The 27605-nt window shown below is 35.3% G+C and overlaps 1 protein-coding gene across 4 annotated transcripts in view; it reads right to left on the reverse strand.

Annotated features, from left to right (window-relative positions):
• Positions 1 to 15055: 15055 nt before the first annotated feature.
• The window catches only part of Arhgap5 (Rho GTPase activating protein 5), a 63273-nt gene continuing 50723 nt past the window's right edge, over positions 15056 to 27605 (reverse strand). For all 4 annotated transcript variants that reach the window (XM_057782232.1, XM_057782231.1, XM_057782233.1 and 1 more), the window contains exons 4-7: positions 25275 to 25352; positions 22791 to 22922; positions 20825 to 20930; positions 15056 to 16880 (exon numbers count right to left, since the gene is read on the reverse strand). In XM_057782232.1, the coding sequence (XP_057638215.1) occupies positions 16553 to 16880; positions 20825 to 20930; positions 22791 to 22922; positions 25275 to 25352 (644 nt within the window). In that variant the 3' untranslated portion in view covers positions 15056 to 16552. The remainder of the gene's footprint in view (positions 16881 to 20824; positions 20931 to 22790; positions 22923 to 25274; positions 25353 to 27605) is intronic.

Consider the following 27605-nt stretch of genomic DNA (forward strand, 5'->3'; position numbering starts at 1 on the left):
TTACTGTGGCTATCAGTGCTTGCCAAACTCATCTCAGGCTTCACACCTGGAGCCTAGCCTAGCCTCTAGGTTAGATGTTTGCCCACAAGAATGCCCTGATTTTCCATGGACTCAGGTGCTTTTTGGGTTGCAAGACTTTCAATGTTCAAAAGACCTTAACAAATCAAGAAAACCTGTTTCCTTCTAAGTTTCTATATGAATTTGTACTATCATTACATCATGACTATCATTACTCTTCTTTGCCTCATTTGGATGTAAGAAGTAATAGATCAATATTAACAACATATTTTTATTACCTAAATACGTGTAGAGGAAGTCATATTTCCTGAAAAAATAACTCAGTCACACATATACAAAATTTGGTCTTAATAGAAGATTGGAAATTCAGAGTAGGTGCATAAATCAGACTCCATTGCTGTGGAATATTAATTTAAGATGGGTTACATTTGTTTATGCTCTGGAACATTTGTTTAATGATGCAAAGATGTGCCGTATTTGATGCATTTGTTTAACTCTGTGGGTCTGTTACTGTGCCCATCTAAAATACCTGATTGGTCTAATAAAGAACTGAATGGCCAATAGCAAGGCAGGAGAAAGGATGGGCGGGGTTGGCAGGCAGCAAGAATAAATAGGAAGAGAAATCTTGGAAGAGAAGATTGAGGAGCAAGAAAAGAAGGAGAATGAGAAGAGAACGTTGAGGGCCAGCCAGCCAGCCAGCCACATAGTCACAAAATAAGAATGAAAATAAAGATATATAAAGAAAGTTAAAAGCCCAAACGCAAAAGGTAGACAGGATAATTTAAGAAAAGTTGGCTAGAAATAAGCCAAGCTAAGGCCAAGCATTCATAAGTAAGAATAAAATTCCATGTATTTATTTAGAAATAGTTTTAAATACATATCTATTTAGCGAATCATGGTAGCAGGTTCTTCCCTAGGCTCCCTAGGTCCCATGATCTATCTGGTCACAGGTTCTTGGCTCTTTTAACATTGCTAGGTATGGGTTCTATCTCACAGAGCAGGCTATTGATCTAGTCAGAAAATGGTTGATTATCCCCATGACATTCATGACATGGCACCACTTCTTACTATATTTTTATTTTTAAGATCATGATACTATTATTATTATTATTATTATTATTATTATTACTATTATGAGTTTTTCAAGATAGGGTTTCTCTGTATAACAGTCCTAGCTATCCTGGAACTCACTCTGTAGACCAGGCTAGCCTTGAACTCACAGAGATCTGCCTCCTCTGCCTGTCAAGTGCTGGAATTAAACAAGTGCCTCACTACCACCTGGTGAGATTATGATACAATTATATCAAATCTTCTTTTCATTTCCTCTATTCTATCCAAACTCTCCTATATACCCGTTCTTGCCCTTTTAATTTTGCATCCTGTTTTTATTGATTATTGTTACATACATATAGGCATATAAAATATTTAATATTCCTATATATAATCTGTGTAATTCATATAATGTTACTTATATGTTTTTTAGGGCTGACTATTTGGTATTGGACAATCAATTGGTGTGCTCTTCCCTGAAGAAGACTAAGCATTTCTTAGTTTCCTATAGTTCTTTGTGTAGTGTTGAGGTCACATGGTTTTTTGCCTGTCCATTTGTTGTCCTTGTTTAGCTTATGTTTAGACTGTTGTGTTGGTGAGTGTGGTGGCTTGAATAAGTACAGCCCCCATAGACTCATGTGTCTGAATGTTTGGCCTGTAGGTAATGGCACTATTAAGAGGTGTGATCTTATTGGAGGAAGTGTGTCACTGTGGAGGCAGGCTTTGAGGCCTCATATGCTCAAGCTATAACTAGTGCGGGACACAGTTCACTTCCTGTTGCCTGCAGATCAAGATGCAGAACTCTTATCTACCTCTCCAGCATCATGTCTACCTGTCTTCTGCATTGCTTCTGGCCATGATGATAGTGGACTAAACCTCTGAAACTGTAAGCCAGCCCCAATTAAATGTTTTCCTTTATTAGAGTTGCCATGATCATTGTGTTGCTTCACAGCAATAGAAACCCTAAGATAATGAGACTTTATGAGTGTAGTAGCTTTTGACATTACTAGGAGACACAATCTTACAGCAAACTCCCTGATCCTTTGGTTCTTACAATCTTTGCACTCCCTCTTCTACAATGCTTCTGGAGTCTTAAGTATGGTAGCTGTTTTGTAAATGGTTCCACTGGGACTGGGATCCACAGCTCTATATTTTGATTGGTTGTAATCTCCTGTAATGGTTTCCATGGGTTACAAAAAGGAGTTTCCTTAATGAGGGTGAGGATTAAATTTATCTGTGGGTGTAGCTAGCCCTCAGGCAAGTCAGTTTGAGTTTAGGGGCCTTTGAGTCCTATACCTGAAGGGCATTGTGTCTTCAGCACCTCTAGGGGGCAACCAAAGGCAACAGCAATAGACTGTAAGTTTTGGGAATCTCTTGGACAACCCTGGCCAACAACTCAAAAGAGGGCTTCTTATGCTGGTGTTGGGTTTTTTGTTAGGTGGTCTTTGAATACTCCTAGGAGTATTGTCAGCTTAGATAAATTTTTATTTAAACTATATATGTATATCTATACAGACTTATGTATATTACAAGATTTTAAGGTAAATAGTTAATAGTATGATTGTTATGACTTTTCCAGACATTCTTACTGTTATCTTACTCTATTCCTTTCTTCAGTATTTATCTTCCTCTACCCTCCTTAATTAGATACTGCCTTTCCCATTCCCCAATCAGATCACTGTGCCCCACTATTCCCTTCTATTGTTTCCCCACCCCTACTCTGGCATTGGCCCCTTATTACTTTCCTGGTTTCTGCAGTTACTCTAAGAAATAAACTCACACCCGAGGATTTGGAGCTAAGAGCTTCTAATGAGAGAGAACATGGGAACTTTGTCATTCTTGGCCTGGTTAACCTCACTTAATATGAGCTTTTCTAGTTCCATATGCTTACCAGCTAGATTCAAGATTTCATTTTTCCTTACAGATGAATGGTATGCCACAGTGTATATGTACCACATTTTCATTATCCATTTGTCAGTTGAAAAATATTTAGGATGTTTCCGTTCCTTAGCTATTGTGACTAGAGCAGCAAAGACCATGGTTGAACAAGTATCTGTGGACTAGAATGTCAAGTCCTTTGAGCAAATGCTGGTAGCCCATATACCCAGTGGTATAGCTGGTTATTGCTTTTTGAAAATTATGCATACTGATTTCCAGTTTGTAATCCTAACAATGAATAAGGATTCCCTTTTCCCCATACAAAATTTGTTGTCAATTGTTCTGTTGAACTTTGCCATCCTGACTTGGGTCAGATGAAACCTCAAAGTTGTTTTGATTTGTATTTCCCTATTTGGTATAAACAAGAAACATTTTTGATATCCATTTTTCTTTTCTTCTTTTGAGAACTCTGTTCAGGTTCCAGGCCCACTCAAATTGTCCACTTAAAAAAACCTGTTTTTTGAGTTCTTTATATATTCTGGACATTATTCTGTCAGATAGATAGCTGGCAAAAATTCTCTCCTATTCTGTGGGCTTCCTCCTCACTCAGTCTTTTTTTCGATGTGCAGATGTTTTTTAGTTTTATGAAGCCAATTGTTGACTTAATTTCTAAGTAAATGGAATCATTTTCTAGAAGTTCTTTCCACATCTATATGATGTAGGGTACTGCCTATCTTCTGGCAATTTAAGGGTTTCAGATTTCACATTCAACTCTTTAATCCATTTGGAGTTAGTTTTTGTGCAAGGTGATAGAGATGTCTATTCCACTATTCTTCATGTAAACACCCAGTTTTCCCAGCACAGTTTTGTTGAAGATACTTTCTTTTCTCCAGCTTATGTTTTTGTTACCTCTGTCAAATATTAAATGGCTGAAGTTATGTGTACTCATGTTTAAAGTTTTGGTTTTATTAGGTTGGTCTACATGTCTAATTTTGTGCCAATACCATATTGTTTTTATTACTATGGTTCTGTATCTTAAGAACTGGGATAGCACTTTCTCTAGCATTGTTCTTTTTGCTCAGGGATGTTTGGGCCATCTGGGGTCTTTTGTGGTTCCTTATAACTTTAGGATAGTTTTTCCTATGAAAAATAAGTTGGTGATTTTGATTGGGATTGCATTGAATCTGTGAATTGCTTTGGTAAAATGGTAATTCTCACATTAATTCCATCAATCTGAGCATGGGCTGTCTTTCCATTTTTTAGTGTCTTTATCTCTCTCTGCAGAGATTTAACATTTTCATTGTAGAGGTCCTTCACTTCCTTGGTTCGGCTTATTCCTAGATATTTTTCTTTGAGGCTATTGTGAATGGGAATGTGTCCATGATCTTTTTTGTATGGTTGCTGTTAGTTTAAAGATAAGTTAATGATTTATGCAAGTTCATTCTGTATCCTGAAACATTGCTGAATTTGTCTAGTTTCTAGTTTTCTGGTAGAATTTTTTTTGGATCTCTAATGTATGGTAGTAGTACCATGTCATCTGTAAATAGGGATAGTTTGACTTCTCCTATTTCTAGCTATTTAATTTCCTTCTCTTGCCTTATTGCTCCAGCTAGTACTTTGAACACAGTATTGAAAAGGAGTGAGCATAGTGGTCATCCCTGTCTCATTCCTGGCTTCAGAGGGATCGCTTCAAGCTAATCTCAATTTAGGATTATGTTAACTGTGAGTTTCTCGTATATCACTTTAGCTTTCATAATACTGAGGTATGTTCCCTCTATTCCTACATTCTCTAGGACATTTATCATGAAGGCATGTTGAATTTTGTCAAAGGCTTGTTCCAAATCTATTGAAATGATAATGCATATTTGCCGTTAAGTCCATTTATGTGGTTTATTACATTTATTGACTTACATATGTTGAACCATCCCTGTAATTCAGGGAAGAAGCCAAATTGGTCATGGTGTATAATCTTTTTTATATACATCTATATTTGGTTTATAAGTATTTTATTGATCATTTTTGAGTCTATGTTCATCGGGGACATTGGTCGGAAGTGTTTTAGATTGTATCCTTACTTGGTTTTGTTAAGAGTGATTCTGGCTTTTTAAGAGTTTGGGAGTGTTCTATTTCTCTTTCTTTAAAAATAGTTTTAAGGATCGGCTGTATATCTTCTTTGAAAGTCTGGCTGAATTCATCTGTGACTCTACCTGGTCTGACTTTTCTAAGTGTGAAAGTTTTTGTTACTATTTCAGTCTCCTAGTTTGTAATGGGTCTGTTTAGAATTTTTACTTCTTCTTGATTTAACTTTGGTAGTGTGGCTGTATTTAGAAATTAATCCATTTCTTTTAGGTTTCTCAGCTTAATGAAGTACAGGTCTTAAAATATTCCCTTATGATATTCTAATGTTTCCTTATATCTGTTTGGTGTGTGTTGATATTTATTGTGTTTATAAATGTGTGTTGATAATGAACATAGTGTTGTTGATTTTTGGCATTTTTGTTTTCAGTGTTACGTTTTGTTTTTTGAGACAGGGTTTCTCTATGTAACAGCTCTGGTTGTCCTGGAACTCACTTTATAGATCAGGCTGGCCCCAAACTCATAGATCCACCTGCCTCTGCTTCCCAGTGCTGGGATTAAAGACATGTGCCACCACTGGCTGGCTGATACTTTGTTTTAGTAACTGTTTTCTTTCCAAAGTGTTTCTACTATGCTCATTCCTGCCTTCAGCTTGAATATTGCTTCCTATGTTTTCCTTATGTTTAGTTTGTTGGATATAAATATCTTTAAGCTGTTTATATAATAAACTTTTCATTTCTCCTTCAATTAAGGGAGATAGTTTTTGTTGGGTATGTTACTCTAAGTGGGGCATCTTAGTTTTTTAGGACTTGGAATGCATTGCTCCAGGCTTTCAAAGTTTCCATCAAGAAATAAGTCATTCTTTTGATGAGTTTTTCTTTGTGATTTGCCTTTTTAAAAAATCTTGCAGCTTTCAATATACTTTTAAAAAAGTATCCTTGTGTTTTAACTATCATTTGCTGTGGGTATTTTTTTTCTAGATTTGTCTATTTGGTGTTCTCTGTGTGTCTTATATTTGTATGGGTATCTTTCCTTAGCTTAAGGGAAGTTTTCATCTATGATCTTGCTAAAAATCTTGTCTTTGCCACTGACTTGAGATTCTTATCCCTCATTCACATCTATAATTTAAAGGTTTGGTTTTTTCCATGGTGTCCCACACTTCCTGCATGCTCCCCTTTCTATGCCCACCCACCCCATATTCCTTGATTATTTGGTCTAGATCCTGATATTTATCTTCAAGTTCTGATATTCTATCTTCTGTTTGATTTATTGTAACTGTAAAGTTTGCCTTTGAGTTTTCTAGTTGCATTACTGGGTTTTTTCAATTGTTCTTTTAAATTGTGTCCTAGGGTTCATCTAGTAAATTCTCATTGATAAACATCTCTACAGGATTGGTAGATGTTGGAGAGAAGATACTGACTTGATCTTTCATATTGCTATTTTTGTGATGAAATTGGGCAGGTGGACTTTTTTGCTAGTTCTAAGACTGATGTGGACAAAAGGACAGAAGGGAGAATGAGTAGTTAGGTTGGGCCTAGAGGTTGGAAGTGGCTTGGATAGAATGAAGTCAGATGGATAGAGGGGACTGGAATGGCATACAAGATGTGCCTCCTGATCCAAACCTGGAGTGTCGGGGAGATCTTGCTTGGTGGAAAGAGACCCATAGGTTAGGAATTGGTATCGAGAGTCCTGACAAAGGCATAGAGGTTGGTTGTAGAGGAACTAGAGAAGGTCAGACTAGACAAGGACACTGGATATGGAACCTAGGCTAGAACTGGTGGATTGGGGAGACTCATAGGGCTACACTCTGGAGGAGTAGGTTGTGGCTGTGTGGCAACGTTGGATGTTGTGCAGAACAGACCTGTGGGGTGATAGGTAGGGCCGATCCTGCCAAAAGTCTAGAGGTTGGCTTGGAATCAAGCAGGGGTGGCCAGCTTGTGCAGAGGCACTGGGTGTGAGACAGGAGATAGCTCTGGCAAGGTGAGAAGCTCATCACTGTTTGTAAAAACCACCTGGGGGTTGTTGTTGTTCAGTTCTTTATATGGTCATTCAGGGGCAACTACAAAAAAGTGAAGAGAAGCTCAGGAAGACAAAGTTCATCATATGGACAGATGTTATGGATAGAAGACACATGGTACACAGGGAAAAACATTGGGATGCCAGGAAGCAAAAACAGAAGCAACGGGAAAGTATTAGGCAAATGCTTTTATTGTTAAGAAAACACAAGACAAAAATACAGTTTAGGATTGGATACTTTGTGCAATCTGGAGGCCTCTGAGCTATTGAAGTGGTATCTATTTGTCTGATAACTGGATCCTGGCTTGATTATGGCAGAAGTATATTATTTTCTGGACTGATTCATCCAACCAGAGGTAGTATGCCTCCAAATTAGTTTGAATATCAAATACATGCTTTTAGTTTATAAATCATATTTAAAAAATTCTCCATCTGGTTATATAGGGTCTTTCATACAACCATAGGTGCAAGTTGAGAAATAGAAAGATATAACTAGGGTAGGTAGGTAGGTAATATATGTATCACTTGGGTTGTTTAGTTCTGTCCAGATGCAATCCCGATGAACCGACTTCACCTCACAATGGAGTACTGTCGACCTGCCTATCTGTTTGCACTGAGGTCTACGAAACTCATTAGCAGTTGAAGATGCAGTTTTCAGACATCCCTTTCTGTGTCTAGAAATACTCCAGTAGCTGTTTTCCAGATTATGTGGCCGTGTTCCAGGAACTTATTGCATGTTTCCATGGGGCTTTTCATATATCATTTCAACTACTGATCTCTCCAACATGGTCGGCTATATGGTATAGATCAAGTAAGAGAGCTGTTTGGACATAAAGTTGAGTTTTCTGAAGAGCTTTCCTTGACTGCTTTGGATCTGGCAGCCTCTTTACTTGGGAGTATATACAGGACATAGCAGAATTCAATAGGATATAGGTCTAAATCATGCTTAATTTTGCTCTGTTAAGAACACTAGGAAAAATCTGGAGCCATTTTGGATCTTTGCTCTTGGGGTAGTTAATAGCATTAATTCTGTTCAAGGCTAGAGATGTGGCTTAAGAGTTTATAACACACAAGATAGCTCTCTATACAAGTAACTATTTGGTCCAAAAGTGAACAGTGCCAAAGCTGAGGCTCCTGTGTACAATGTTATGTCTTCAAAAGCTGTAAAAAAGTCCACCGGATGCTGTATGCACTTGTCTATATTAGGAAACAAAAGATGTAGAACACTTCAAAAGACTTGTTCTTCCTTAGGTCACAGTAATTTACAAGTATCCTGCTAACCTGAACCTCTTATGATCAAATGTCCTGCATATCCAGTAATGCTTTTTGCCTTACATTTGATTGTGTAAAGGCAGTATGGCAGCAACAGCTGATAGTATTTGTATACCTAGAGAAAAATAAAATACTTTTTACTTATCTATTGACACAATTACAAGATTAAGTCAATTTTTTTTTTTCCGAGACATGGTTTCTCTGTAGCTTTGGAGCCTGTCCTGGAACTAGCTCTTGTAGACCAGGCTGGCCTTGACCTCAGAGATCTGCCTGTCTCTGCCTCCTGAGTGCTGGGATTAAAGGCATGTGCCACCACTGCCCAGCAATTAAGTCAATTCTTATAGTTTTCATGAAATACAAATGCTTTAAAAATTTGCATTAATGTTCATGAATGAGACTATATTCTGGTTGAATGTTATCAAGTTTATGCTGTTCCGATAAAGTCAGAATTGCCTTTAAGTTCTAGTAAAGACTTTATTTCTTCTTTAAAGATTTTATTAAGACTCACTTGCAAAGCCACACGAATATGTATAAACTCAGAAATAGAAGTTCCATTTAATGTCACTCAACCACCTGTATTTCCTCCCTTTTCCTCATAGTAACTTATGTTTTTCTTTCTTGTATGTACTTTAAACCACATGAAGCAGTAGTCTGTACCTCTTAAAAATACAGAAAATCTGCTTAATGCATGAAGGGTATGAATTGTGTGTACATGTGTGCTTAATGGCATGAGTAGAGGTCAAACGATAACATGTGGGGTCTTCTCCTTCCACAAAAGGAGTTCTTGGATACAACTCAAGTCATTAGACTTGGCAGCAAGCTCCTTTATCACAGAGCCATCTCACTGACCTGGAAAGGAATATATTTCAAGCACATTTTTGTTGAACAGTGAATTCAAAACAAAGATGTAATTTCACTGCTATGTTTTTGGCCCTTGGACTTTGAGAAAGCAAACATGTTTATCCAGTTCTCGCTTAGTTTCCAGAAGAGGTCTGCAGTCACACAGAATCGCCTTAGAACAAAGTAGGACTCATACATGTGAACTCCATAAACTGAGATTACTGGAGATTACTCTGGAGGCTGGTTATAAGCTGGATTTGTAGTAACACCATCTTCATCCAGTACGTAAGATTTTCTTCATCTTGGAATTCTGGTGTATGATTTCTGGGTAAAGCTTTTTCCATGGTCAATGCATTCATTTTCCAAGAGTGAATTCTTTGATCTGCCTCAAGTTTATTTTGTTATGATTAGCGAGGACATAGTTTGTAAAGATGTACGATCTTCCGGCAATTTTCCCCTCTAACTGCAACATGATTTCTCTACTGATGAGATAGTGAGGTACAACTTCAGTTTTCTATCATTACATTTATATTCGTCTCCATTCTTAACTGTCTAATGCCCAGTAAAAACACACCTCTCCAGTGGTTTGCTCAACTGTCTCTCTCATGATTTCCCACGGGAATAGGAGTACTGTCTGGTGAGTGAGGCACACATGCTGGAGACCACTCATTAATCATGACATACCTTTGCAATCATTAGATATGATTTTAGTGTTCATCTATTCAAAACCTGTGCTATAATGATATAGTTACTGTGCTGTCATGATTAACAAGTACTATGTGGGCATGGAATTACCGTCCTCAAAAAGCTTTAAGTCACCATTCAGAATATAAAAGAACCCTTATACACAGCTCTCCTTATTTACTTCTTACAACTGAAAAAGACAATTTCCTTTGGAAAAATGATATGAGGATCATTGTCACCTATAAAATTTTACTTCAATCTGTGTTAAGAATTAATCATCAGCCGGGCGGTGGTGGCGCACGCCTTTAATCCCAGCACTCGAGAGGCAGAGGCAGGCGGATCTCTGTGAGTTCAAGACCAGCCTGGTCTACAAGAGCTAGTTCCAGGACAGGCTCCAAAACCACAGAGAAACCCTGTCTCGAAAAAGAAAAAAAAAAAAAAAAAAAAAAAAAGAATTAATCATCAGTTATAACATACAGACACAGAAACAGATTGGAAGCCTTAATTTTACTAACAATCTATGCCAGTGACCAGCCAACTAAATTCTACTGGCCAAATAATTTCATTAGAACACTCCTATTCGTTCCTATTTTGTTAACGGCTACTCACACACCAGAGTAGTAGAGATCAGTGCTACAGTGATCATTTGGCTTGCAAAGTTTAGTATATTTATTATGTGATTTCCTAAAAGGGAAAATTAATTCTTAATCTACACCATGAAAATAGTAATTTTAAGGAAACCCAAGTTATTCTGTAAATGAAGTATTAGATAAAACAATTTGCATTTTAAAAGTACATTGGTAGAAATTTCACTTAAAATACTCCAGTTAAAAAAAATTCCGCAGTCATGAATGACTGCCCACAAAAGGGAGGTCTAGAGGCAAAATCTTAAAGCAGTAAACCTGGAAGACAGCTTGCTTTTGGATTGTTTTTAAGTAATTTGGAGTCCTGCACAAGTAATAAGAACGATACATAATGATTCTGGACCTAGTGATTATTTTAAGGAACCAGTGTTATGTCTGCTTCTTGAACATCTAAATTTATTTGGACAAAATGAAATTAACAAGAATCAGGAGAAAAGTAAACTAAGCTCCAAATGTAAAACTAATAAAATATTTTTAGACTCAGAAAATACTGACCAAAGCATTCACAATTCAAGTACACAATAAAATGATCTAGTGAGGATATATAATTAAAAAGATTTTATGAATCAGTTGCTAAATCGTTATTACCTACATTGAAATAAAACAATATAAAAATAAAATTGAAAAATTAAAACACTAAATTTTAAAACAAATACCAAATTGTAATCCTAGGAGGGTCATTACTAAATTACTTACATCAATTTACTATTTCAAGAAAATAAAATTGAACAGAATATCTGTACTATGGGGATTAACAAATTTGGGTTTTCAACCACAAATTCTCTGACAGATACTTACAGATGTATATATGAAATATATATGCATATATACACATACAAATATATATTTGCAAACTTTAACATTTCTAACAACTGGTAAACAAAAACTTTCAACGTTTTATTAATTTCAAGGACTATAATTTTGTTTTATACTTAACATAAAAATGTTAACTTTCACTGACATTCACTCGATTTTCAAAATCATTCTGGCTACCACTAAAATGTTCATGAAAACTAATTTTACATCATTCAACTAAGACAGGAATATGAAATTCTGTAGTTCTTCTATCTCCATCCTCCAGAAAAAGGTAACAATAGCATATGTCTATGGCATGATCATATAGGACGGTGAGTCAACTAAATAGTGAAGATCTCTCCAAGCTCATTAAAGCTAGATTCAAACCGTTATAAAGACTATTGGTACTTGTAACACAGCACATCACTGGATGTAAGAATACGGGGCAAAATAAAGAGAGGCTATCTTCAATTTTTTTAGTGCAGTTTTTATTTTTAAATCTTATGTGAATGGGTATGTGCATGTGAGTGCGGTTGCCTGTCAAGAACTGAAGGGGGTGACAGATCCCCTAGAGCTGGAGTTACAGTTTATCGAACAGACTGATCTGAGTGCAAGGAACTGAACTTGGGTCCTCCGGAAAAGCAGTAAATGTGCTTAACCAGAGTCATCTCAGGAGACCCAAGGAAATGGTTTTGAAGAATGGTGTTTTCCATAATTAATACTTTTATCTTCAGATATCTGGTAACTTTTATCTTTAGATATTTGGTAATGGGGAAAGGCTAAGAATTCAAATGCAAGACAGACACAAAAAATCAGATCAAAGAGAACTCACCAAATCTACAGAATTCAACAATACATACACATGAAGTTGGGATTATGCTATTTTTAAACCATGAAAAGAAAGCAAAACATCCATTTTCCAATATTAAGAGTTGTTTTATAACTAGAACAGTTTTTTTAAAAAAAAAAAAAAAAAACTTTTGAGGAAGGTATATTAACAGTCCTGGCTACCCTGGAACTCACATAGCCTCTTACTCAGAGACCCACCAGCCTCTGCCTCCAGAGTGCTGGGATTAAAGGCTGATGGAGGAAGGTCATTTGTCAATAAACAAACTGCCTTAGCCCATTTGATAGGCCATCCCTTAGGTGGGTGGAGTAGACAGAACAGAATGCTGGGAGGAAGAGGAAGTGAGCTCAGATGCAGGGCAGCTCCTCTGAGAGACAGACGCCATGCTCTCCTCTCCAGAGCAGATGCGATGAAGCTCTGACCCAGGATGGACGTAGGCTAGAATCTTCCCGGTAAGCACACCTTGGGGTACTACACAGATGATTAGAAATGGGCTAAATTAATATGTGAGAATTAGCCAAGAGGCTAGATATAATGGGCCAGGCAGTGCTTAAAAGAATACAGTTTCCGTGTAATTATTTCGGGTATAAAGCTAGCCGGGCAGGAGCCGGGCAGGATGAAAAGCAGGCCCGCAGCTCCCCACTACAAAAGGCGTGTGCCACCACTGCCCTGTTTAGAACAGGTTTAAAAATATTTCCAGTGGTTTCAAAGAATGCCTCTCAAACTCCAGATTCATGTGTATGCTTTATCTTGTTGTCCTATTTATTTATTTATTTGGAAGGCAGGGTCTAGTGTGTTCCAGGCTGTGTTCAAACTCACAATGAAGTGAAGGAGGATTCCAAACTTCTGATTCGTCTGCCTCTATCTTCTGTGTGCTAGGACTGTAGGTATGTGTCAGCAGGCTTGGTTTATGTAGTGCTGGAGGCTGAATCCAGGTCTTCATGCAAGTTAAGCAAGCACTCTATCAACTGAGCCACGTATACTCAGTCCCTGCTATTTTTAAAAACTTATGTTCATATACCCAGAATGAGTTTTTGATTTCCTTTCATGGTATAAGGAAAGTCCAATAATAAAACCATCCAGTAAAATTTTTACTAATATAAAATTTTAAACATTTCTATTTAACCTAAAATTGGTTGATTTTTATCAATAAAGTGGTAAAAACATGAAACTTTAACTTAAACTTCTTGCATAGCTCCTTAAATGTTTTATTCAGAGCATTCACTAAACTGGACCTTTACGGATACTGAAATTACTGTACATCATCTGAGTAAAGCATAAAATTATATTAACTATAGAAAGAAACAAACCACTTTTGATTTTTAAAAATTATATTTACACATATTTATATTCAGTTGACAAAAAGCATCACAATTATTACTCTATAAAAAAAAGTAAAAATAACCATGGAAGCTAAGGCCTAAGTTTTTATTTCATATGTCCCCTTTGTTTACAGCTAAGAGATATTAGGAACTAAATTTTAGTACCTCAAAATAAAACAAAAACCAAAAGTCTTTAGTATTTACATATAATATGGAAAATAAGAGCTGCTGATTTGGCTAAGTTAGATGGCTGTTACCTACAGTATTTACACTGTAAATGTTAGGGCGGGAAGTACTACTAAAAATATCACTTTAAACAAATGGAGTGTACCTGGAATTTTGTTCAGATGGTATCTGTATACCCTGACAAGTGCTTATTGACAGAATTCGACTTATTTAAAAAAAAATCTACTCAAAGTCTGAAACAGACCTCTCTATGCTTCTTTATATTGTTTATCTAAATACTATTGAGCCTGATATCAGAATAAGCACTCAATTTTAAATAAAACAATGGCAACATGTATACATGTAATTTTTTAATATTGTGAAATGTCTTAATGGTGACCCATAATTGTAAGACTATCTACTAATTCTTTTAACCCATTAAGTCTCATATACACATGCGTATATGTTTATTCCTAAACAGTGAAACGTTCCAGTGAATTAAAAGTAACAAAGGATTCATTATGTTACTCCCTTAGAATTGCTTTTCTAGGGTTTTAAAACACATCTATACCCTTGGCCAAAAACAAACACAAGTCAGTGTCACAGACTGAGCTTTAAACCGCACTTTAATTTTCAGTATCTGTAACCTACTAGTAAAATGAACTAGATGGAGAATATTAGTGATTCACTATGCAGTGTGTCAGGTCAATGAGAGAATGCACAGAAAAGGGAGAGATCAGTTCTGGGAAAGGTTTTAAGGTGGTTAATGTGGAAACTTATAAATGCTAATTTTAGTAACAAAAATAGTTCAAAGTGTAAACGAATGTTAAATTAACACATTATAAAAGAGAATAGCTTAAATAAATTGGAACTCACATATTACAATAGTAAAGTTAGGACAGAATGAACCAAAGATATGAACAGTTCTGAAAATTCTCTTTTAAGCCTACTTCCAATAGAAATATTCAGGCTTTTTTCCTGTACATAGTCGATGCTTTGTCTATACCATTTATAGTAGAAAAATAAATTCTTTAGCAACCTAGAAACAGTTTATAAAACTCTTAAAGTTTAATTTTCTTTGCCAGACATGCCAATGTTAAACTGACAGCTATAAATTAAAGCTATATAGACATAGGTATAAGTAATATAGAACAAGTTAAGAATACTACATTTACCGGATATTCTTTTTTAAAAATTACTGTACTTTCTTAATTCCTGTGTGCTTTGCAATAGGAATAATAGGGACTTTGTTCTCTTAGAAAAGATAATAACATGTAAGAGTATAACACAAATAAGATAATTTATAATATACATGTACTTCAACAGTAGCCTGGTTCATGTTGACATCTTGGTTGAAATTGGAAGGATAATACCTAAGATATAACAATTGGGAAAGAATATTTATTTTAAGACAAAATGGAGCAAATCAAACTCTTAGGAGCCTTGAATCTCAAAATCATTGATTTACTATAATACAAATAAGGAAACCTTAACGGTGAAATATAAAGATTACAATATTGGCCAAAGAATTTTTTGTCTTTACTACACAAAATATGACGCAGCAGTAAAAACAAACCATTTTCCTTTTTCCAGTAAAACAAATGATACGGTTTTGATAAAATAATTTTGAATATAGCCCAACTAAATCTACCTATTATCCAATCAGAAAGTTTTATCATAATTTAGTGTTCTGGTTGTATCTCCACTAACAAAATATTTAACCCCTAAAGCAGCAGTCATTTATAGCAACTCTGGTACCAACATCAAAGGGGAAAACTGGTTTAAAAAATGATGCAAAAGCCATTCTGGACTGCAGAACAACATATCACAGAAAGAATATGAATACATGTTTGTGATTTTATATATACATACTCCAAGAAGTCTGTCAGTACCCAAAGTATTTTTATTGCTGTATTAGCAATGGATTTTTTGGGATATATTCTCAAGGGCCACATAAAAATAGATTCAAGGAACAGATTAAATTGAAGTCCTAGATTAAATGTTTGGTTTAAAGAATTTTCTACAACAAATTTCATGTTTATGTATGAAAAGTTATATAACCTTATATGAAAATGTCATGAAGTATTTTTCTACACTATACTAAATGTATTTCCCAAGAGGGAAAAATTAAAATATCTAAAATATATTAGATTAAGATTACAAGACCATCATAGATCTTTTGAACATGCATCTGTTTACAGAATTAACCGTATACAAAATGTATTTTTCATTAGAGATCATAAAGAAATGAGTTGGTGACAGCCATCCTTAACACCACATTATCAACTCACTTTAACCACAAGTGTGTCCTTGGTATGTGAGTACAAGAAACAGGTTCATTCACTCCTCATCAAATCATCCATAGATTTACTTAGAAGATGAAGGTGCAGAAATGTGAAATATGTTACATGTATTTTTTTTCTTTCTTTCAAACAACATCCCAAGCATGGCATAGCAGCCTGAAATTATAAAATACTTAACTGGGCTTTAGTTATCTATACAGACTGCTTGAATGTTAATTAAGTTCCCAAATTAGCACATCAAATAACAAAACCAGCCATAAAGCAGGCTGAAAGCATTAAACATTTCATATATGAGTTTTAAATCATTTAATTTCTATAGAAAAATTTTATTCACAATATAATGTGACAAAAATCGCCACAGGAATGATATACTGATTGCAATAAGGTTGCATGCAGCAGCAGCTTTGCATTTTTATAACTATTTTTTGTTTATAAAAATTAAACCTCTCCAGTCATGCTTACCACGTTTTTAGATTTGTAATGTAAGTTAACAGGGAATACCACATAGTTCAAAGAGAAAATGTCTTGTCATTTTGAATGTGGATTATCTGTATGAAACATGAAATATACTACTAAACCCTGAAACATGCATGTCTAGATTTGCTTTTGTCCAATTTCAGGCCATTTGCAATCACATTCTGTTTATATAATACCAAGAGGATCTGTCTGCAATTGTGGTTGAATGAGCTGCGGTTGCAATGGTGGTGGCAACTGAAGTGGTACCATTGACTCCACCAATTGTCCTGGATTTGTGGGTGGGGGAGGAGCCACAGGGTTCGTAGTTTCTACAATTTCTCCATTGTAAAAGAAAAACTGACACTGTTGAATAAATGTTTCAACGACAGATTGATGGATTTTAGTGGTAGACAGAAACTCCCGATTTTCAAAATCAGGTCTCATCAAAGTCGGCCAAAAGCAGATGGATAAGTTGTCTGCTGTCATTAGGTTGATTTTATTTTGCTGACTAACCCTGAAATTATGAAACGAGGAAAAAAGAGAAATCAGAACTCAGTGAAATTACAGAATCCCAAAGCTAGCTTACCATTTAGGCTAATTTATCTTCAAGTTAAAATTTTTTTCTTAGCATTATCTATTCAACTATATTCTAAAACGAGAGCAATGAATGTATACTCCTGTGAGAAGGTCAGATAGTCTAAAATATGCTTCACCCAGGGCTTAAAGGTTTACACAGGAAGTCTTTTCAGTTTGAAAAACACCATTCAAAACAGCGGGTTCTAACTGTGGACCCAAATTTTTAGACTACTGTGGGAGATTAAGAAATCAATCAGGGCCAGGTGGTGGTGGCGTACACCTTTAATCCAGCACCCTGGAGGCAGAAGCAGGCAGATTTCTAAGTTTGAGGCCAGCCAGCCTGATCTATAGTGTGAGTTCCAGGACAGCCAGGGCTAAACAGAGAAACCCAAAACTCAGGGTATGTCTTCTCATTTAAACCATCTTTGGAATACTTAAAATAACCTATCCAGCCAAGAATATTTTTAAATTTCAAGAAAGTTAGCTTCTAGCACACTAGGAGCAGTTCTTTAAAAACATTATTTTGTACACCGTTAGAATTTTATCTTAAAGACAACATTCAACAAATTCCACTTTAAAATTTATCACAATTTAGCAGCAAGTTACAAGTAGTCACAGAGTTTAAAATTATTTTTACCCAGCCCTTTAAATATCTGAGCAAGCAATCCTTGCTTACCACCATCTGTAGGAAGCAAGACATGTAAAAAGCAAACCGTAGACTATAAACTATAAATTATTACACTAAGTGTAATACTGTATTCAACCCTCTTATTTTACACGTAAAGAAACACATCAAACTGGGCACCGTAGTACACATCTGTAAGCCCAGTTCTCAGGAAGCTGAAGTAGTAGCATAATGGATCCCAGGTTAGCCTAAGCTACAGAAGAAAAACTGTCTAGAAGTCTGTAGCATAACAAGAAAATCTTCAAGATTAAAAAAAGAAAATAAACAAAAAACACAAACCAAAGGAAACTCCCAGACATAGGAATCACTTACCTAAAGTAAAATATGTAGCCTAACACTGTGTTCTGTTATGAAAAAGTCACTATTTGCAGTTAAAAAGAGACTCAATCGAACAGTCAGAGTAAAGCCTACCATTTGTTAGTAAGCAATAGGTGGCTAGTATGTACAGTGTGGTATTTCTATGTAGCAGTGGAGTGCTAGGCTCTGGAACTACACACAAAGTTACAAACATAAGATGGAGTCTACCTGAAGGTACTTTATCTGTTGGAAATTAGGGTGACCAGGGAACGCTTCATGGACAAGGTTAAAGTTAAGTCAAAGGTAATGAATGTGGGAAGAACGGCAGGAAGAAAGGGAAACTGAGTTACAACAGTGGCTATAAGCATTTGTCAGAACCTTTGGGAGAGCTTGTTCAAAGATAAAATGCTGGTGACTATCTTAAGTTTGTGATTTATTATGTCTGTGGTGGAGCCTAATAACATGCATTCCTAATAAATACTCAGATGGCTGCTGTCTTAGGCACCACACTTTCAAACTACTGGCAGCATGTTAAAATATGCCACAAATTGATATTCCTCGATAGCTGCTATTAACAGTGTAACACAGCATAAGTGCTGCTTATGCACAAAGGAAGTATAACCACTTAGAACTGCAGCACTAATCAGTTCAGAGTCCGTCCTGAAGAGAGGGGACTACTTTCATCTTGAAAAGTCTTTGGGGCTGAAGAGATAGCTCAGCAGTTAACAGCATGAGTTGCTCTTGCAAAGAACTGGAGTTAAGACCCCAGCACCCACACTGTAGTCCAGAACTATCTGGAACTCCAGTTCCAGGGCAACTGTTGCCCACTTATGACCACCACAGGCACCAGGAACACATGCGGCACTGTCTCAGATTGGCCCATTGGCGTGTCTGTAGGCTATATTCTTGTTGAAAAGATTCATGTAGTAGGGGCTAGCCCACTGTGGGTGGCTCTATCGCTAGGCAAAAAGTGCTGGGCTGTACAAAAAAGTTAGCTGAGCAGGAGTTAGGGAACACGCCAGCATGGTTTCTGCTTCAGCTCCTGGATTGCCTTCAGCTTCAAGATACCTGAGAAGCATAAGTCAAATAAACCCTTTCTTTCCTTGAGTTACTTCTGACCATGGCATTTACCAGAGCAATACCAGAAAACTAGAACTGTGCAGTAGACTGCTCCTTTTAAAACTAAAGTCTGAACAGCTTCTGCTCTATCTCTAGTATTTCTCAGGACCACAAAAAAACCTCTACCATACAATGCTTTCTCCATAAAGGAGTGTGGTCTCCTAGCAAAAAAGAATAGTACATATCGTAAAAAAAAAAAAAAAAAAAAAAAAGGATTTATATATATATATTACGAAACAAACTTCCTATCGTTATAAAGACTAAAGTTAGTCCAGGAATCATAATGGGAACAGTACTGTTTGATCTAACCTGGTATTGTTTCTCTATCTCTTGACTTTCTCCATCCTTATTTTGGTCAGTTCAAACGAGCCCCCTCTCTTTGTGTTCTTCATGCATCTATAACATGCTTTTGCCTGTGCTGTTTACTATTGTACACAGTCAAAAACACTTCCAGAATACAGCACCTAAGATAATTTGAAGGTGTGCTAGTACTATGATTTTTTGAATATGCTCTGCCCTGTCCTTTTTTCAAAATCTTTAAAATCAAATCCAATTTTTAATTCAATCTGGTATATTCACAAGATATTGCCATTCTCTATATTCAATGAGGTTTACAGCTTCCATGTTAACAAAATACTAACAATATTAACCAATAATCATTTTTTAAAAGGGGATATTATACCATTTATAATAGTAAACAATAAATAATATTATGTATCAAGTTGAAAGTTTTGGTTATTTTTTTAGAAGGTGGACTTGGAAGAGTTATAAAGCTAGTTTAATTTTATATCACACACTGACAGTAATAACAAAACTTGAAACATTGTGAATAGGTTCTCCTAAGAAGAATAGATTAGAATAGATTTCATCTGGGCCCTACTATTATTGCAGTTTATTTTCTGGTGGTAGGGATCAAACCCAGGACTTCCCAGATGCTAGGCGAATGAATGTTCTGCCAGTAAGCCATACCACAACCCTATAGAATACTTTAAATTGCTACTAAAAATGTTTGAATACACTTTTGGTAAGAATTTATGTGGTACGGGAGAATTGTCTGTATTCTGTCAATCATGTTATAAATAAACGCTGATTGGCCAGGTAGGAAATATAGGTGGGAAAACCAGACAGGAAGTAGAAATGATGTAATGAGAACAGGAGAATTCTGGGGAGGAGGAAGTTGATTCCTCCCACTCCTGCCCAGACCACTGTTACTGAACGTAAATTCCAACTGTAACATATTTAGAGTTATAAATACAAAAATTAGTGTCTTATATTTTGGATAATAGGACAGTTTGTGGTAAAATTTCCACATATGGAATACAAACTTACAATACAGTACAATACACAGGTGAATGAACCACATAAGTTCCCTCTTCAAATTCCAACTTTTCCAACTCTGAATATGTTGATTTGGTTAGTTTGGTTATTGCCATTTTTTAACTACAATTCTAAGATTTCACACAAGAGAACAATACTAAAGAAAACTGAGAAAAAAATATATTGTTGGGCTGGGTATAAAGTTCAGTGGTAGGGTGCTTATTCAGCATGTGGAGGGCCCTGGGTTTAATTCCTACTATAGTAACTAAACAAACACTGATTATATGTGCAAAATAGTAATCATAAAATTTTCTAGATATGAATTAGATAATATAGACAACCATTACAAAAGACCTGAACAGAACCTTATGTTTAGTCTATAGTCCCCTTAAACAGAAATTATTATTACCCAGCATATAAAGGTTATAGGTATAAAACATAATGTGCACTTTATTTGTAAGTACCTGTTTAGATGTGTTATAACATATCTGAATACATCATAGTTTACAGGATGAAATTTCTTAACAATTTCTTTCAAGGCATGAAGACGTTCTGTTTTATCTGGGATTTCTGTAAAAGAGAAATCATTGTATGAAATGAATAAACTTCCAAATATCTAATACAAATTTCCAGTTAATATTTACTACAAAAATTAAGACTCTGTTTGAAGCATATTATACTTCTATATACATGATTACAGGTACAGTTAGAATTACGTAATTATGTATAGGCATGTTAGTCTTTTAAATATTCATGTACAGACTGAGAATTGCTGTCTTTATGTATACAATTACAGCTCAACAACAAAAGCAGTAACATATAACACTAATAAATAAGCACTGGATATCTTGCAATGAAATTTGTGAAATATGAACTTTCTAATTTTAATGTGTCACCAAGTTTTTCTTTCGATAAAAATATGCCCCTCAGGTTCAAAAGACTTCCAAAACCAGAGATAGGCACGAGATAGGCACAAGGTAGCCCTGAATTCATAATAACCTATACTACACTTAATTATAATCTCCTTTTAACAAAATATTTCCCTTACTAGTAGCATATTTAATGTAGTTATTTTCCAAGTTTATGAATTATAAAACAGGATAACTAAAACACAGTACAGCAATAAATGGGAGATAAGAGATTTATTTTCTGTTCTCTTACTTTACATAATGGTAGAATTTTCAAGTACTAAAAATTCTTTTGTCAAATTTACTTCTAAACTAGGTCTTTAAAATAAATCTTCTGAGTAGTTCTAAGGCTAGTGTTTATGACCAAGAGATAACACCTGGAAATATGTAAAGACAACTTTATACCTTGTGACAATATATTAGAAGTTTATTTTTCTTAAAACTTTTAAGAAGAGATTTTATTTTCAAGACTTTTATGTTTTTTTACTGTTTGTGTGATGTCTGTGTCGGGAGGGATGTGCTGTACAACTGCAGGCACCCAGTAGTGAAGAAGAGGGGTGGAACACCTGGAGCTCGAGTTACAGCTGGATGTCAGCCTCCTTGCATGGGTGCTGGAAACTGAACTCAGGTCCCCTACAAGAGCAGGAAGTGCTCTTATCTGATAAGCTATCTCTTCACACCTCTTTTAAATTATTTTTCTTTTCTACACTTCTTCACTTATTTATGTGTGTAGAGGTGGGACAGAGGAAGGCGAGTGCATGTGACATCACAGTCCATGTGACACAGGCCAGAGGACAACTTCCTGAAGTGGTTTTTCTCCTTTCACCACGTGTTTGGGGATCAAACTCAGACTGCAATAACCTTTACTTAAGGAGCTATCTTGCTGGCTCAGAACTGTATTTTAACTAAAAAAAAAAAAAAAAAAAAAAAAAACTGAGAACTTTTAAAATAAAACTAAAGAAGTAATCCAACTTAAAAGAACTTGAAGACTTATACTAAAAGGAATAATTTAGAAATTACATTAATTTTGGCTATTAATGCAAATTAAGCACTAGGTTTTTTTCATGTTCAAATAGACCTTAGGATCCATTTTCCAGATCTTCCATGAGCATTTAACTCATCTAGGAAGTGCTATGCAATCAAGTGCAGATTCTACCACCGATGGAAAAAGCAGGACCATGTACCGCTTTATGTGACCCAGGACTGTGGGGAAAAGAGGAGACCAGAGGATCCAGAGAGAGAGAGGATCCAGGGAATAAGGTAGAGAGTATTAAAACAGGACTCTCAATATCCTCTTCTGCCCTCAAAGTGCACTCTCCCTCTGTCCCTCATTATCTGTGGGAATAGCTAAAAACAAATATCCCTAAGGGGCCCCTGACTTTATTTAAATTTGGAGGGTACCTTTAAGATGTATTTTCAATAAAGTGAGATTTTAACTAAAATTTCAATTTCATAGTTTACTCTGGTAATCAATATTCAAAAACCACCACCACCACACCCGCAAAACGAAGTTTATGCTTACTTGCTGCTTCCAATAGCTCTGGGTGGAGTGAATATGGAATCAAAGGGTCTGGCAGATCAGCAAAGAAAGCCTTGAGAGCTCCAGCTACAGCATTTACTGTGACTTCCATTGACACCAGATTGATATTATGATCTATAAGACAGAATCAAAATTTAATTTATATAATGAAATTTTAACTTATTGCAGAGGTAAACTCAACAAACACCTTTCTGCCAAAAAATACTTCTCATTAATTACTTTTCCTCACAGGCCAGCAAACTCTACAGATCAGAGAAAGACAACCCCATGCAAAAAGCATGGTATTCACAAATACTGTATAGTATATATCAGCATACAGTGAATTACAGAATTTTAATAATACTATTTTTTTTAATTTCTTGCTTATACACAGACTATTTTAAGATCGTAAGAAAACAGAAAGACAAAGAATACAAATTATGTATAACAATTCTAATTTGGACCTTTAAACTCTACTTTGTAATGTTTTAAGTAAACAGGTTTTCAGTAAAGAGCTGATTTAAAGAACAAGAACATGTAAAAGGTATACCATAGACTTATTTGATATTAACAAGTCACCTAAGTGTGAAAATACAGAGTAGAAAAAAATTATCCCATGACTTAGAGGCAATCATTATTATATTTTATAGCAGGCTTCCTTTGAGCCCTTTTATGAATCACTTACAGAAAACACGACCCATTTACACATCTTACTGGACAAGCATTATCTCATTAGCCTTATATTTATTCTTTCATCTCTACTGTGTGCTGAAAAATTTTTGAACTAGAAAGATTAACTTGTCTGAGGCATAGACAGTTAGTGGTAAGATTAAAAAATAAAACCACTAAATTGAATCCAAGAGCCCCAACTACTACTCTGCCCTCCTCACTGAAAGTGGAATTGCACCAATTTGACATTATAAAATAGTTTCTCTAATATTTCTTAAAAATATGGTAGAGTACTTTTGGCAACACGGCATATTTTTACACAGGAACATACAACTCAATAAGTAATGTTCTGGCATTTTAACAAACATAATTACTCTACCTCACTACAATATACAAATGACACATGGGCAGTTCTCTCTTCTCTCCTTAAAATCACAAATACTGCAACAAATGCCTTTAACAAGCACATGCAAAGGATTTTGGAATACAAACTCCTTGAAGTGAAATTTCTAAAACAAAGGAATCTGAATTTTAATATTCACAAACTGCCTCTCAAAAATGTACCCACAACAGGTATACAAAATGTTTGCCAACATTACCAACAATCTTTTTAACTAATAATAAATGCAATCTTAAAATAAAAATTTGTCAATGGTAGAGGCTGAGTATATTTTCAAATATATACTAAGAGATTAATCTGCATAGGTCACTCTACAGTCTCTTGAAGATTTTGTTCTTATATTCTCACACACAATCTTTACATTTTTAGGCAGCCTAAATTGTTATTCATTTATACTTTCTAGATTCTTTACCAAATTTAGGCATTTTCCAGTCAAAGACTATAAAAATATTAATTTATTTCTAGTAATTTGATTTTCAGTTTTAAAGTTTTATCTTTGATCTCACATGGAATTCCTTACTAGTACAGTCTCACTTTTAAATTTGCTTCTAAGTATTAGTTATCTGCTACATTAAAAAAGCATTTTTACATAGTCCCATTTTTGACATATCTGTTGCTAATCTAACGTAAGTAAATTTATTGCCATTTTAATTCTGGCACTGGCTTTTTAGATTCTGTTATTCTTTTATTTGTAAACAGTTTATTAGATTAAAAATATAAATAGGGTAAAACTATCCATTGTCCATTATGTATCATAGCTTACCTCAAAATGTTTGCTTTACATTAATCAGTCTCACTGCATAAAAGATTCTCATTTCTAAATAAGACCTATAAATTTTATTGCCTATGATAGACTATCAATTCTGTTATTTTTCTTGTCAATAAAAAGTTCTTTCTTGTTTTCTAGCCTTCACACATCAAAATACAGATGCAATGCTGTATTTTTTAGAGCAACTGTTTTAACTGTCTCCAATCTTTTATTCTAAATGTATTTTTAAAGTTTGATATTTCCAACTTCCTCTTCTAATTTCCTAATACCCATCTTCCTAAGAAGACTATAAAAGATTCAACATTTTCTTTCTTTCTTTCCTTCCTGTTTTGTTTTGGATACAATATTTTACTATGCAGTCTTGGCTGTTCTTGAAGTCATAAAGATCCTCCTGCCTCTGCCTCTTGAGAGCTGGGAATAAAGGTGTGCGCCACCATGCCAGGATCAGTCCTTTCTTGTTAGTATGAAGACAGATCTCTCCCAGTTCTAGTCCTGCACTGTGGCAACTACCGTATGTTTACCATATGTCACACCTTTAAATGCTTTCTTCTCCATATCCATTTCTATAAGAAGTTTCAAATAAAAGTTTCTTACCATAAAATTCTAATAAGAAAAACAGTAAGACAATTTTATTTTACAATTATAGTACCTTGATCAAACTGCTTTTGAATGTTGTCTTGATCAGTTTTATTTCCACTTACACGGTACAGTCCTTCAGTACATAATCCTAAGAAATTAAAAAATGTTTTTTATAAACACATATATCCATAACAAAGAATTTGCTTAACTCTAAATCCTTAGTGACCAGTCAAATGTGATCATAATTTACAGAAATATTAGAAAATTGATTCCTGTTGAGTATCATGCCCAGAGCAGTATGTCAGGGCCTTTGTATAGGGCGACTTGTTATTTTTCTGTCTGGTTACTACACATACTTTATGCTTTACAAAGTATTCTATTGGAAAAAATTTAACTCTCAGAAATCTGTGAAGATAAAATGAATAAAAATTTACTATTAGAAAATTTAAGATGACATGGTCATATCCATAAAAACTATGAGTTATCACTGACACAATCAACATGAATTAGTCTCGTAAGAATTCAGGTATGTGAAAGAAACCAGATTGTGTCTGATGTGGTGGTACATGCCTATAATTATAGCCCTTGGAAAACTGAGGTAGGAAGGTCATGAGGTTAAGGCCAATCTAGGTTTAACAGCAAAAATCTGTCTCAATGAAGGAAGGCAGAACCAAAGAAATATATTCAATTTATATAAATAACATCCTGTAACAAGGGATTCTTACCTGTATTACAACAAATTGCTTGCAATGGCTAGAAAATCAGTTATGAAAGGACAAAAGATGATTGTTTTATAATCTGACAGACATATATATTTGTCAAAAATGAATACAACTGTATTTGTAAGATCAGTATACTGTGCTCTATGTAACTCATGTCCTTAAAATATAAAGGAACCATAAGCAAATCCTGAACACTCCCACAATCAGAGGCTGTGAAAATGGTTCAGTGGATAAAGTGCTTGGCATGCAATTCTGGGGACCGGAGTTCAGATCCCCAGGACAAAGCAGGTGTAGCAGCAGCCCATAATCCTAGTATTTGAGGGAGAACTTGAATTTCTAGGGCAGGCTGACTAGTTGGATAAGACAACTGACAAAGTGTGGGTTCAGTAAGAGATCCTGCTTCAATAAATAAGGCAGAGAGTAACTGAGGAAGCTACTAGACATTAACTTTGGATCTCTACACCCACACATGAGCTCGAGTACATACGAATGAAAACACACACGCACACCCCAAACCAAACACTCATTCACAGTCAGATGAGATTAGAATCAATTACTTAGGTAGACCCTAGTTATTAGTAAAAAATAATGAAGAAAACTGTTTTCCCCAATGAAGAAACACCATATGTGAATATAGTGTTAGTGCCTGCCACCAGTTTGTAACCTGCAATTCCTGATAGTTTGCCTTCTGAGATTGAACTTAAGCAGTCTCAAACAGCAGTTAAACTGTGTTTATTGCTACACTACTTATAAGAGCCAGGACATTGAACTAGTTTAGATGTCTATCATCAGATGAATGAATACAGAAAATGTGGTATGTACACATACAAACGGAATTCAGAGGCAAAGAAAAATGCAACCATTTGCAGAGAACTGGAAAGACATTAAACAAAATATTCTGACTCAGAAAACACATTTTTTCTGTGCATTCAACATTGAAAGATTGAAATTTATATATGCATATATAAATATACACCCACAGTAAAAGGAAAGCTTCAAGTACTAGGCTATATGACATTTCAGCCTTGGTTAGTCTGAACTCACAGAAATACAACTGCTTCTGTCTCTTAAGTGCTGGGATTAAAATGTAACCACACCTGGCCCAATACACAACATTTATAAAGAGTGAAGAAACAACTAGATAAGAACTAATACATATGTAATTTAACAGATTGTAATACAATGTAATAAAAACTGACATAGAACGAAAGCTGCAGAAAAAAGTTAAGAATCACCCATTAATCGTATAGGCACAAGGGAGGAAAAGTTAGATAAAGAAGAGGCAAGAAAGAAAAGGGCAGTGGGAAATGAGGGAGAATTGCTCAAGTATGCTATGTACATGTATGAAAATGGCCTTATATAACCCATTTCTTTCAAGTTACATTTAAAAGATACCTCAACATGGACAACTGGGAAACTCAAGTGCCATTATTATAAACTAGCAAAATCAAAAGGAGTTGGATTGGGGAATTACATCTTAATTTTGTCATGTACAAGCCATCTCAACTGAGTGTTCACCTATATCAACCTCTCCTATCCCCAAAGCTCAGGGAACATCACAGTAGAAGAGGCAGAAAGAATTTAAGAGCCAGTAAATGGGGGAGGAGCTGACTTCTGGATAAGACATGGCTGTTGAATACACCAAATCAAAGTAGCTATAGTTAACTGCGCATGAGCAA

The sequence above is a fragment of the Chionomys nivalis genome, chromosome 10 (assembly GCF_950005125.1).
Source record: "Chionomys nivalis chromosome 10, mChiNiv1.1, whole genome shotgun sequence".
Classification (NCBI taxonomy): Eukaryota; Metazoa; Chordata; class Mammalia; order Rodentia; family Cricetidae; genus Chionomys; species Chionomys nivalis.